The sequence below is a fragment of the Mesoplodon densirostris genome, chromosome 4, assembly GCF_025265405.1.
Source record: "Mesoplodon densirostris isolate mMesDen1 chromosome 4, mMesDen1 primary haplotype, whole genome shotgun sequence".
NCBI classification, from domain to species: Eukaryota; Metazoa; Chordata; class Mammalia; order Artiodactyla; family Ziphiidae; genus Mesoplodon; species Mesoplodon densirostris.
In genome coordinates, this window is record NC_082664.1 from 157,256,565 (window position 1) to 157,270,017 (window position 13,453).

At 45.8% G+C, this 13,453-nt stretch overlaps 1 protein-coding gene across 1 annotated transcript in view; it reads left to right on the forward strand.

Annotated features, from left to right (window-relative positions):
• The window catches only part of PFKP (phosphofructokinase, platelet), a 78,669-nt gene that overhangs the window by 20,570 nt on the left and 44,646 nt on the right, over positions 1–13,453 (forward strand). The window contains exon 3 of the mRNA XM_060097559.1: positions 11,888–11,965. Coding sequence (XP_059953542.1) covers positions 11,888–11,965 — 78 coding nt within the window. The remainder of the gene's footprint in view (positions 1–11,887; positions 11,966–13,453) is intronic.

The window sequence follows — 13,453 nt, forward strand, 5'->3', positions numbered from 1 at the left end:
TTAATTGTTTTGGGTTTGTTTTTGTAGATCCTTTTCTTCTGTTGTGTTTCTCACTTAGAGAAGTTCCTTTAGCATTTGTTGTAGTGCTGAATTCTCTTAGCTTTTGCTTGTCTGTAAAGCTTTTGATTTCTCCATTGAATCTGAATGAGATCCTTGCCAGGTAGAGTAATCTTGGTTGTAGGTTCTTCCCTTTCATCACTTTAAGTATATCATGCCACTCCCTTCTGGCTTGTAGAGTTTCTGCTGAGAAATCAGCTGTTAACCTTATGGGAGTTCCCTTGTATGTTATTTGTCATTTTTCCCTTGCTGCTTTCAAAAATTTTGTCTTTAATTTTTGTCAATTTGATTACTAGGTGTCTCGGCATGTTTCTCCTTGGGTTTATACTGTATGGGACTTGCTGCACTTCCTGGACTTGAGTGGCTATTTCCTTTCCCATGTTAGGGAAGTTTTCGACTATAATGTCTTCAAATATTTTCTCATGTCCTTTCTCTCCGTCTTCTCCTTCTGGGACCCCTATAATGCAAATGTTGTTGCGTTTAATGTTGTCCCAGAGGTCTCTTAGGCTGTCTTCATTTCTTTTCATTCTTTTTCTTTATTCTTTTCCTTGGCAGTGAATTCCACCATTCTGTCTTCCAGGTCACTTATCCGTTCTTCTGCCTCAGTTATTCTGCTATTGATTCCTTCTAGTGTAGTTTTCATTTCAGTTATTGTATTGTTCACCTCTGTTTGTATGTTCTTTAGTTCTTCTAGGTCTTTGTTAAACATTTCTTGCATCTTCTCGACCTTTGCCTCCATTGTTTTTCCGTGGTCCTGGATCATCTTCACTATCATTCTGAATTCTTTTTCTGGAAGGTTTCCTATCTCCACTTCATTTAATTGTTTTTCTGGGGTTTTATCTTGTTTCTTCATCTGGTACATAGCCGTCTGCCTTTTCATCTCGTCTATCTTTCTGTGAATGTGGTTTTTGTTCCACAGGCTTCAGGTTTGTATTTCTTCTTCCTTCTGCTCTCTGCCCTCTGGTAGATGAGGCTATCTAAGAGGTTTGATGGGAGGGACTGGTGGTGGGTAGAGCTGACTGTTGCTCTGGTTGGCAGAGCTCAGTAAAACTTTAATCCACTGGACTGGTAATGGGTGGGGCTGGGTTCCCTCCCTGTTGGTTGTTTGGCTAATGGCGGACTCTGGGAGGGCTCACACCAAGGAGTACTTCCCAGAACCTCTGCTGCCAGTGTCCTTGTCCCCACGGTGAGCCACAGCCCCCCCCACCCCCCGCCTCTGCAGGAGGCCCTCCAACACTAGCAGGTAGGTCTGGTTCAGTCTCCCCTGGGGTCACTGCTCCTGCCCCTGGGTCCCAGTGCGCACACTACTTTTTGTGTGCCCTCCAAGAGTGGAGTCTCTGTTTCCCCCAGTCCTGTCAAAGTCCTGCAATCAATTCCCACTAGGCTTCGAAGTCTGGTTCTCTAGGAATTCCTCCTCCCGTTGCCGGACCCCCAGGTTGGGAAGCCTGACGTGGGGCTTAGAACCTTCACTCCAGTGGGTGGACTTCTGTGGTATAAGTGTTCTCCAGTCTGTGAGTCACTCACCCAGCAGTTATGGGATTTGATTTTACTGGGATTGTGCCCCTCCTACTGTCTCATGTGGCTTCTCCTTTGTCTTTGGATGTGGGGTATCTTTTTTGGTGAGTTCCAGTGTCTTTCTGTTGATGATTATCCAGCAGCTAGTTGTGATTTTGGTTTTCTCACAAGAGGGAGTGAGAGCACGTCCTTCTACTCCACCATCTTGGTTCCTTCTCCTGGTTTGCTTTTTAAAACTGTTTCTGTGGGCTTGGGGTTTGTATTCACCTGATTTGGACAATGTTGAAACAGTGGGTCTTATCAAAGCCTTTCTAGAGCTATAGTTTGGTCATTTTCTATTGGGATGTGTTTAGGGTCAAATTGCCCTCGTGCCTGTGTGTCCTGGGCCTCACCTGGCAGGCATGGCCCCACCACTGACATGGAGGGAGCACGTTAGCCGCCGTGATGAGCTTTCATACCTTGCTTCTTCCCCTTTCTCTGACCTTGAAGCTGATTCTTTTCCTGCTGCTACTGGAGAGTGTGCCTGGCATAGAGTTTCCTCTGCCTTTTTGTTTTATTTTACTTGGGGAGGGGTTGCTCTGCTTTAGAAACTGAGAGAAGGCACCCCAGGCTGGCCTGATGAGTGAACGTGCTTTAAACATCTGAGGGTGGAGCACCCTTAGATCAGGCTTTTGTGTTCCGAGTAATAAAAGGCTTTCAGACTCACAGTAGACGAATGTCCTTAGGCTTCCGGTTTGCAGCCTGTTCCCCAGGAAACCTTTGATCACCCAGCCCACTGCCCGTCTTGTTGCCTCCCTGGCAGGGGTGCAGTTCCTTCCCTTCAGTGACTCACTTGATCTTCAAGACCACCTTGCAGGTCCGGGAGGGAAGGGAAGGAAGTCGGTTGAGTTACTTCATTGAAGAACCGGACTGGTTGTGGGTGGTTCAGTTTCTCTGTGTCACTCCTCGGCACTGGCAGGGCTGAGATGGGAGCTCACACTCCCATCAAACCAGTGATGGGGTGCATGTCTCACCCCCAGACACTGGTGCCTTGGAGACAGTTTTTGATCGGCCCATTATTAGGGGGCTGGTGATGCCACTGGCATCTCGTGGGCCAGGGATGCTGCTCAGCATGCCACATCGCGCGGCATGCGTCAGGGATGCCGAGAGTTGGTGATGCCCTGCCTGAAACCAAGGGCCGCATCTGTGTCTGGCATGAAAGTCGGTGGGACGGGTGGGGGGGTGGGGATTCTGTGGGTACTGGAACCAATGTAGTGCCTGGTCAACTTTACATCATCTTTCTCAGATCAAAGAGTTTTGTTGTTTTTGTTTTGTTTTGGTTTTAGTTTTTTATTGGCACTGTGTCCTGAGGCTGTGTCTGTATTCTGGGGACATTTTGATGTATTTTGGCTCATACCTACCAGACTTTGCACATTTCAAAATGAAGGAATTGAGGGGGGATGTATCATGTGGGCCTGAGCCTACCAACACTTGGACTCCCTTTTAAGAACATTTGGACTCACTTTGGAGAAATCTCGACACAGAGAAGCTAGATTTATTCCCATGTTGCCAACCAGAAAGGGCTCCTGGGCCCACTTTACTCATGGGTAATGGGGATCTTATTCCTGATGTCCTGGGGCCACACTCTTCACCTCCTCTCAGGATGAGAGTGAGTGGGGGTGAGGGGTCGGTCGGCTGGTGGGAGCCCCGCTTCCTGCCCTCCTTCAGGTGGGCCACAAGGCGTCCTGAGTCTGAACAGATAGACCCCCTTTAAGGGAGCAGGGAATTCTGTGGTTCCTCTGTCAGGAAGATGCCAAAGAGAACCCTTGTGTGGAGCAGCATCGGAGTGATTCTGATTCTCATAATAACTGCTTTATGGGCATCTCAGGGCATCCAGCTGAGCACAGCCTTTGTGGGTCGGCCCTAGGAATGGTCAGAACTTTGAGGTTCGTGTGTTCTGGAGGAAAATAGAAACAGCCTAGAGGTGGACACAGTTGAACCGAAATCACCTGTTAGGAGGTGATGCTGTGCTTCTCATGACACCCCTCCCCCACCCCAAAAAGAGAGTGATTCTAGTGAACGGGGTCTGTTGTTTACGTCCCCATGGAAGGGGGTCCTCAGTGTCACCCTTGCCTCAGGGCTCACTCAACCCAGGGCCTGGGCACTGACAGTATCAACATTATCTCCCTAAATCCAGTCATCCCTTCACTACAGGTGTAACGACTCTGCATCTGTAATTCCGGAATCCAAAAATCTCTAAAATCTGCCAGTTTTTCCCGAACTCATTTGGGCAGCAATCCTTGGTGGAGCTGCGTGTAACCCAGACTCGCCCTCTAGTGTGACTGTCCCCGGGGCGGCAGAGCGGGGAGGAGGGGAATGGGGAGGCTTGTTCACGCTGCTGACAGTGCCAGGTGACATGTAATGTCCATACTGCTTCTTAAAATCCCAGCCTTCCAAATTCTGGCACACCTCCCGACCCTAGGGTTTGGGGAAGCGATTGTGGACCCACATATGTAGCCAGTGGCTGGGAATCAACACGTTAACCTTCTGGCCCAGCTTCCTCGTCTGTCTGGTGAAAATCATATTTGCACTTGGAAAAAATCTGTGCACAAACTGGGCAAGGGGGCCATGATGCTACAGGTGCCTTCGACTCCTCTGGTTGTTGCCAGGCACAGAACTGGGGGCTCAGGTGAATCACTTCCCTGTGGACCGTCTCAGGACTGTGGATGTCCACATGTCTGCAGTCTGGGTCACGTCCCATCGGGCATGGCTTCCTTCCTGGCCGCAGCAGTGTTGGCACCTGCAGCTGGAGGATCTGGGGGGTGCAGGTGCTGGGCTGTGCACCCTGGTTAGAGCCTCTGCCCACCGGAAGCCAGGACCACCCCCGAGCCCACAGCAGTGACAGCCAGAAATGTCTCCAGACGTCAGCAGGTGTCCTCTAGTTGGGGACCACCATCCTATACCCACTGGGGCTCAAATTTAGAAGACGTTTGGTTTTGTGTGTGTGTGTTTTTTTAAAGAATCTTTTGGTAATTTATCCAACACATTTGTCCATGCCTAGTCTAGTTTCTAAGTTCAGCTAGAGCTTTCCAGGTTACCAACACCAAACCAGTTAAACAGGTCAGCATCAATTATTTAAATGGAGGTTTTTTTTTTTGCTTTTTCTTGAGTAGAAAGCATGTGGGAAGCATATTGATCGGAAGACACTGGTATTTCTGCTAAAGGTCTGGCACGGGATTTGTTCTGTCTGACTGCCACCGGGCCTGCTGTGAATCTGGGACAAGTCTACGTGTGATACATGCCAGCCTTTGGGGGCCATTCCGGGCAGGGATGGGGCAGGGTGTGGATTAACCCATTCTTTCCACCTACCAAGCTAGTTATAGATTTATTTCTGTTTTTTCCTTTTAAGATAGGGGTTTTCCTTAGAAACTTACAGGTGCCTTCAGCTTCTTGGAGACAGTGAGGGTGAGTACATTACATACCTTTTGCAAAAGACTGTGCTCAGGGTGGACTGTCCTAGGTTTAGGTGGATGAGAAGCAGGGTGGGGAGAGTCCTTAAGTTACCTGCTGCTCTGATCTCGGCTACAGAAAGAGTCTAGATGTGTTTCATTTAATATGCAGGTTCAACATCCTATTAAGTGCAGATTTTCCTGCAGATTAAAAGAAGTCGTTATTCTTATTATAGCTCTTTAACTATGACTAACTTAAAAGTCTTTCCTCTTTAAAATAACTCTTAACAGCTTGGCCCTCCTCAAGCCCAGCATTTGTGAATATCAGGCCCACCCATCGTCACCTATTGAAGAAAGGCTAGGAGTTAGAGCATCACTTTCAGCAGCTAACCTTCTTATTACAAACAACACATTCTAGATGGGTGAGGTGAGTCAGGACTTCCTACTGTAAAAGAACAGGGACATCAGAACAAGATTGGGAGCTAATGTTCTGGTCTCCTTGGCTGTCACAGGAGGTCCAGTGAGTGGCTTTCTCACGGGAGCCCTGGGTCCCTCAGTCTCTGGAGTCTGAGCTGTACTTGGTCAGGGCCCTGAGCATCCCGGCCTGGCATCCTACGATGATGAGCAAGCTTTAGTTGTCAGTTAATAGACTGGTACCCTGTCTCCCTTCCTTGCCTCTGTTTGCCACAAAGGCACGTTATTTTTCTTCTTGTATATGGTGAACTGCCCGCTTTCACAATTTTTCAAGTGAGAAATGTCACATTGTGGCCAAACGACAACAAAAACTCACTTTCCCAGCCAGGGCAGCGTGGGCCGTCCTGCCCAGAAGCTGAGGTTCCGCTCTTCTTCTTTTTTTTTTTTTTTTTGAATTTTATTTTATTTATTTTTTATACAGCATGTTCTTATTAGTTATCTCTTTTATACATATTAGTGTATATATCTCAATCCTAGTCTCCCAGTTCATCCCACCACCACCTCCGCTCTTCTGTGGGAACCCCCGGGCTTGTCCCTGCAGGGGATTCGAGCAGGAGGGAGGGAGGGAGACGCAGGTGGCTTTGCTGGGTGTCCTGTGATCCTGGGGTGTGGGCAGGACAGATGGTAAAGCCACCCCCCCGCACAGAGAGCAGGTTAGAAGGTCAACTTTGGGGACGTGTCTGGCTTTGTCACCCCTTTGCTCTCGCCTGCGGTCACCACCCTCACCACCCCCAATAGTTCTGTGAAGGCCAAGAGAGTGACCAGAATCACGTTGTCTCATTTCCTTGAGGTTTTACACGTACCATTTCTGCATTTTAACTTCTTTTTTTTTTTTTTTTTTTTTTTTTGCGGTATGTGGGCCTCTCATTGTTGTGGTCTCTCCCGTTGCGAAGCACAGGCTCCGGACGCGCAGGCTCAGCAGCCATGGCTCACGGGCCCAGCCGCTCCGCGGCATGTGGGATCTTCCCGGACTGGGGCACGAACCCGTGTCCCCTGCATCGGCAGGCGGACTCTCAACCACTGCGCCACCAGGGAAGCCCCATTTTAACTTCTTTAAAGACAGAACTCCTTAACCACTAACCGCCCATCTAAAAATAGTAACAGTGATGCCGGAAGGTATATGTAGAAGCTTCGCTGTGCAGCTGGGAGAGAGACGGTGCCGCCTGGCCCTTTGGCTGATGTGCCCCTTGCTGGTTTGTTTGAGTTCTTTAATTCACAAAAGGTGGATGACCTGGGGAATGCAGGGCGAGACCTACCTTCTAGGCGGCAGGCTGGCTTGTGCACTCCTGGAAGAGTGAACTGTTACGGCCCTGAGCACCCTTTTTACCTGCATATGCCTGCCCCCTGCCAGGTCCAGCTGAATCCTTCCTGTGTGATCTGGCTTGATCCTCACACCTTCAACATCTGCCTTGGGCTTAGACCACCTAGTTCTAGGTACCGTTTTAGTGCCCAAGTTGCAAAAAAGATCATCTCCCTCCCTGCCTCTTCCCTGCCAGCTGATACCACTAATTAAGTACATAATTCACTGTGAGCTAAGAGGGCTGGCTTATGCGACTGGCTTTATCCTGCTGTGACTTTCGGTTTATAACCTACCAGGAACTGTGTATTATGAGCTTTGGCTTAAAGAAATCTAATAGCACCAGAGGGCTCAATAAATCATTGGGTTTCCAAAAGCACAAAGTTCAGGGCTGTACCATGACTCATAGTGTTGTAACCCATTCAGAAGTTTGGAGTTGACAAAGTCTCACCAAGGACAAACCCAAAGGCATTTTCCCCAAAGCTGGGAAATCAGCGATCAGGAGTGACTTGGTTCCCTGGACCAGAGCGTCTGTGCATTTAGAACCTAGTGGGGGCCGAGCAGGCTCTGGGTGAGGGAGGAAGTGTGTGATCTGAGGTTCTGCGCGTGAGTCTCCTATGCGCTGAATAAACTCATGATTTCCAAACCTTGAAAACCATCAACACGGAGAGCTGTCACCGCCTGTCTCTCCTGCACCCACACCTGGCTCAGCACAATGTACTTACTAACCCTTGAGCAGTTCAGAGCCAACCCCTCTATGTGCTGGCTCTTAAATCCTATAAGCAAAAAGTTTATTTATTAAGGAATTAACTTGGAAAAGCTTCATTCTGTAGGAAACAAACACAGGTATTTACTTGGAACCCCTGGAAATGTTTCTGAATGTCAGTGATAACACACTTCAAAAGTGTTTTCTAGATACTGTTATCTTTTTAGCGATTGTTTCCTCTGGTCCTTGGAATGCTTGACATTCAAACAGAGTTGCTGACTGAAGAATCCAGGATTCGGGAAAAGCATCACTAAGTTGAGAAGACATGGGGACCCATCCGACACTTTTCTGAAACAAAAAAGCCAAGACTGAACGGAGCAGAAGCATCTTACCTGGCTTCAGCGCAAGAACTGGCCTTAAGGCTTCTGTATTTAATTCAGCTAATTCAGTGGGCTATAAGTAGAAAGGACTAGAGGTGGGCTATTAGACTTCGTCTCTTTGAAAGTAATCAGAAAAATGGAGGCAAAGTTGCCATCAGGCGGAGTTAAAATACCAGTAGTTTTCTTTCACCTTCACCTTTGTCTTCAATTGGTATATATTGCAAATATCTTTTTTAAGTTTTATTAAGGTATAATCGATATACAAAGGACTGTACATAGTAAATATGTACGGTTTGAGTCTGGACAAATGCAAACACTAGTGATACCATAATTATATATAGATATATACCTCCCAGAAAAAATGAAAATAAGATAAATTAAAAAATTTTTAAAGCCAACTTTGTTATAGCATAAAACTGTAATTTCTCTCTCAGAAAAAAATAAAAATGAAATAAATTAAAAATAATTTTTTTTTAAAAAGCCAACTTTGCCATAGCACAAGATCGTAATTTCCCTCTGGGGCTTTAATTTTAAACAATACACCTGAGATTTCTTGTAAGAGAAAGCCACCCACAGGTGGACTCACTCTTACCCTATTTAGAACAGATTTAACGAATGCCTATAAATACCCCTACATGTGGCAGCGTCTCCTACATAATCATTTGGGAGACTGTGCCTGTTTTGCTCAAAACAATTCCAGACAAGAAGTCAAGATGTTTTCAGAGCCTCTGGCATGTTCTTAGACGGATCAGCGCTGGATTTGATACAACCAGCCTAGGGTCTCCTGGGGTCACCTTATGAACCAGGACCAACGAGACAGTGTTACTTTTAGTCCAAAACTAAGTGTGGCTTCCAAGGTTTTATGGTTTGCCTTTCTTGTGTGAATCATAGAACTGGCTCGGAAGGCAGATCCTGAAACAGAATTTGAGAAAGTATTTTGGGCTCTGGCTGCGTCAGAATGAGTGTTCAACCTTCTAAGGAAACTTGAAAAATCTCCTCTGAATTTATAAATCGTGGTACATTTGTGTAAATCTAGTCTCCCTCACTTAGTAACATCTTCTATGTTAGCAAAAGACAACTTAAAACTGTAATTGGTAGTGATTCTTCAGATGTACCATGGGCCTAACAACTTCACAAATTACAAAGTGAGTCATTTCCTATGACCCAGCCCATGGGCGTAATAGAGAGCTGCTTTGAGTGCATCACTGGCAAAATCATCCACTTTCTTAGTCACTTTCTTTATTGTATGTATTTAGGCTACACGAAAGAAGCAGATTCTTTCTGGAGAACGTTTTACTTCTCAGAATAAGCGTTATGGTTTGTAGAACGATGTGCCATGTTCTCAGTGTAGGAGCAAAGGGATTTGCAAATGTTTTTATTAAATCCGTATTTAAAGTCTCAGAAATGATCAAGGGAAAGGAAATGTTTCCATTCCCCACAGGGCAGGTATTGAGCAGCTAACCGTCCGCGGTGCTTGGCTGAGGAGCAGGTGCTGCAGGAATCATCTAGAAGTTGCTGCTGTCACCTGCACGGCTGACACAGCCCCTCGGCAGTCCCTGACCCTGTAGCTATGTCGACGTCATCTTTATAAGCATCCTTGTAAGAGACTAGGGGACTGGTTCCCTAGTCTCTTTATTTACCTAGGTCCGAGTGTGTAGAAATCTCCCCGGTGGCTATCAGTGTGAGGGCATTAGAAGATTTTCACTATCTGTTTTGTCACAGCCTTCGGGTCAGCTCAGTTCCCCATCCTGCTCCGCCAGAGTCGGTCTGGGTTTGTGCCGGCTGTTTGGACTGAATTACCATCAAGTTTCCTCTCGTTCTCAGAAGCACTTGGGTTTGGATGATTGAACATCACCCCTCCCCGCAGTGTGCATGTCAGCACAGCAGTCGAGGGTCTGAAACTTGGCCCCAGGCCCCGGGGCTGCTCGCCTTCTCCTTCCCTGCCTCCCAGGCATCTTAGAAATGAAAGTCCACTGACTGTGGTTTGTTCAGTTGCCCTGTGCACGCAGGGTGAGCATCATTCCCACCAGAGGCCTGGGAGTCTGGAGGAGGGAGAGGTCGTTGAAAGGGCAGCCCTAAGGCCACATTCTCCCTCTCTCTCCCGTCTAACCTCTGCCAGTATCTCTGATCCGTGTCACCTGTCACCTACGGTCGGTTATCTGTCCACCACTGTCTAGCTGCCTATCATCTGTCTGTCTACCTATTTTTAATATTCTGTGGAAAGAAGCTCCCTGGGGGCCACTTAGAAGAGGAGAGGACCTTGTTTTGCGCCCGCTCCTAGAGCGGCAGGGTGGTCTGTGGGCCAGCCTGTCCCAGGTAGCTTACATGCCGGGATGCAACTTAAACTACACCTCTGATAAGCACTCCCTCTCGGGGGGATGGGGGTGCTGGATCACATCACACTCACGCTTGTCACCCTTGCCCTCCACGGTAACAGCCATACCAGGCTCAGTACTTTAAATGGAACAGGCTAAAAATGTACACCGTCTACGGTTTCCAGAAAGAAGGGAGATGGGGACAAAAAGATAAAAGTGATCTTAGAGTTGGACCAAGATGTGTCTGGAGGAAGTTCCACTGCTTCTCCATGAAGGCCAGGCTGTGGGAGTCCCTGTCCCAGCCCGTCCTGAGGCCGAGGGAGCATCTGTCACATGTGTAGCACTAGACTGTACACACACACATGGGTATAGATGTATTTCTATACAATATTGATATTATATGTATTGTATTGTAATTAATATAATGTGTGTAATATAATTATACTGTATATAATGAATGATATTTATTATATATAATGTATCAATATATAAATACATATGTGCATGTGTGTGTAGTCTTGTGTTAATATGTGTGACAGCTAGGAAAGGGAAAGAGCATGGAATCAAATAGAAAAGGGAGAACCTGAGAGCAGGTTCATTTATAGAATGTACAAAAGTTTATGATATATAATATGTGTATATTATATATGAAATATATAAATAATAAATGTCTATAATCTAGTGTTAGGTTTTATAACATAGTGTTATACGTAAGAATTATAATGTCATATATCATATATAATATGTATTATATTTTGTTGGAAATCTTACACTTATAAATATGCAAATTAAGCACCCATAAAGGTGGCTGCACTGTTGATTAATTTTTGCTCCGTACTCCATGGGCTGTTTCATCTTTAAAAATCTATATTCCTTTTTTTCCTTCCCTCTTGACTTCCACTAGGCAGGAGGTAGGAATCCACAACAATAATCTATTATGATAAACTTTTCTAAATGGCTAATGCCTATTCCTTTTCAGGGGTAAATGCCCTGGAAGGTGAGTCACATAGATAGAGATGCAAATGAACATTTCTGTCATTCCTTTTTTTTTTTTTTTTTTTAAGTATTTATTTATTTATTTGGCCATGCCAAGTCTTAGCTGTGGCACAGGATCATTCTTGATCTTGTACAATCTGTGGGGAGAATGAGATGCGTTTAGAGTTGAAATGTAATTGTCTTTGGTCAAATGTGCATCGCCGTCCAGATTCACTCAGGGTCTCCCCTCAGTGTAGTAAACTGGCACTAGTTGGAAGGTAAGGCAGATGAGGATGGGGTGACATCCAGCTGTGCTTTTAGACCGTACTTCATGTGTGTGGAGAGTCGCAGATTACCCCGCAGATGCTTTCCTGTACGCGGTGTGATTGACACCACTGCTCTCCGTGAGTTTGTGTTGAGTCACCAACAGTGTTAGGGTAAATACGTCCCTTTTCAATCTCTCAAGAGCCAGTAGACACCAGGCAAACTATCTGACTCCCTGTGCTACTCTGGATGAGTCTGGCTGGAAATTCCCAGTGTTGGAGTTGAAACTTAAGAGGCTTTCCCACAATGTACCACTTGGAAAGAGCACTAATATTACACTGTGTCTTCTCACCATTGGGCTCTTAGGAATTTGGATGCATTGTCATCGGAGTTTCCATTTTATGTAACTCATGGATCAATTAATGTCTCAACACAGTTGAACCCAGTCTTAAAAAGATGTTCCTTCCCTCCCCCAGGGTTACCAGGGCCTGGTGGATGGTGGCAGCAACATTGTGGAAGCCGACTGGGAAAGTGTCTCCAGCATCCTGCAAGTGGTACGTGCTGAGCTTCCATCCTGCTTCTTTCTCTGAGTAACACTTCGGTTTGAAACCTCTTGTGCTTATGCTCCAGTAATACCTACAATAGATTAAAGTGCTGCCTGGCATCATTCTTATCTACTCGCATGGAAAGAAAACATTCTTAATTTGCCATTTAATTAAAATTTTTAAGCTCTACATCATGCACACTGACGAATTATCCTTGCAAGAAAAAGTTACATGTGGTGGCTAGTGGCACTTGAAGGGGGGTTCTGGTATCTTTTTTTAGAGCAGATTAACGTTGAGGCAGTTTTGGTTTGTTGGTGCTGTGTGTTTAGTGGCAAATCTCCTTGCCTGTTGGGTTTGGGGAGTCATTTGGCATCAGTGTAACAAAGCATGGGAAAGATCCCGACCGGCAGCCTCCAGGGGCTGTGGCTTTAGTGGGAACACAGCATCCCTGTTCTGCCCCGACCCAGACAGGGCTGATGTCCTTGGTGTGCACAAGGATGAAGTAATTACCACTTCAGGCGAAACAGTTGCTCACGTGGAACTTCAAGGAACCTCTTGCCTGAATATTTCATGCCTAATAAATTCCTGGAACAATGTAGCTTAGTGAAGACTCCAAGTCAGTTGAGAAATAAAGAGATTCCATGGAAGGAATGGATTTCATGAGAAGCTCTTTACTTGCGATTAGATCTTTTGAAATGTATGTATTCATGTGTGACTCATGTTGAGTATTTTTTTAATTGAAAGCAAAGAGATCGGTCCCATTCCCTCTGAAGGTGCTAGTGCAACAGAAGAAGGGATGAAAAAATATGGCATATAGATATAAATGGAATATTATTTGGCCACAGAAGAGGAAGTCTGGCAATGTATGACAACACTGAGGACATTATGTTACATGAAACAAGCCAGACACAGAGAGACAAACCCTGCATGATCTCACTAATACGTGGATCTAAAAAAGGCAAACTCAAGAGAAACAGAGTAGAATGGTGGTTGCCAGGGACTGAGGGGGTTGCAGAAGTGCTGATCAAAGGACACAAGCTTCCAGTTATAAGATGAATAAGTTCTGGATCTAATGTACAGCGTGGTGACTGTAGTTAACACTACCGTATTATATACTTGCAAGATGCTAAGAGAGTAATGTTCTCACCACACACACACACACACACACACACACGTAACCAGATGAGGTGATGGAGGTGTTAATTAGTTTGATCATGGTGATCATTTCACAATGTGCACCAGTATTGAGTTATCATGTTCTATACCTTTAAAAATATTAACCATGCTGTATTATATATTTAAAAGTTCTCACCACAAAAAGGTAGCTGTGTGGATTGGTAGATGTATTAACTAACCTTATGGTGGTCATCATTTCACAATATATACATGTATCAAATCATCACAGTGTGCACCTTAAACTTACAAGTGTTGTATGTCAATTGCATCTCAGTAAAGCTGGGGTGCGGGGGCGGATGCTAGTCGGGTGTGAGTTGAAAT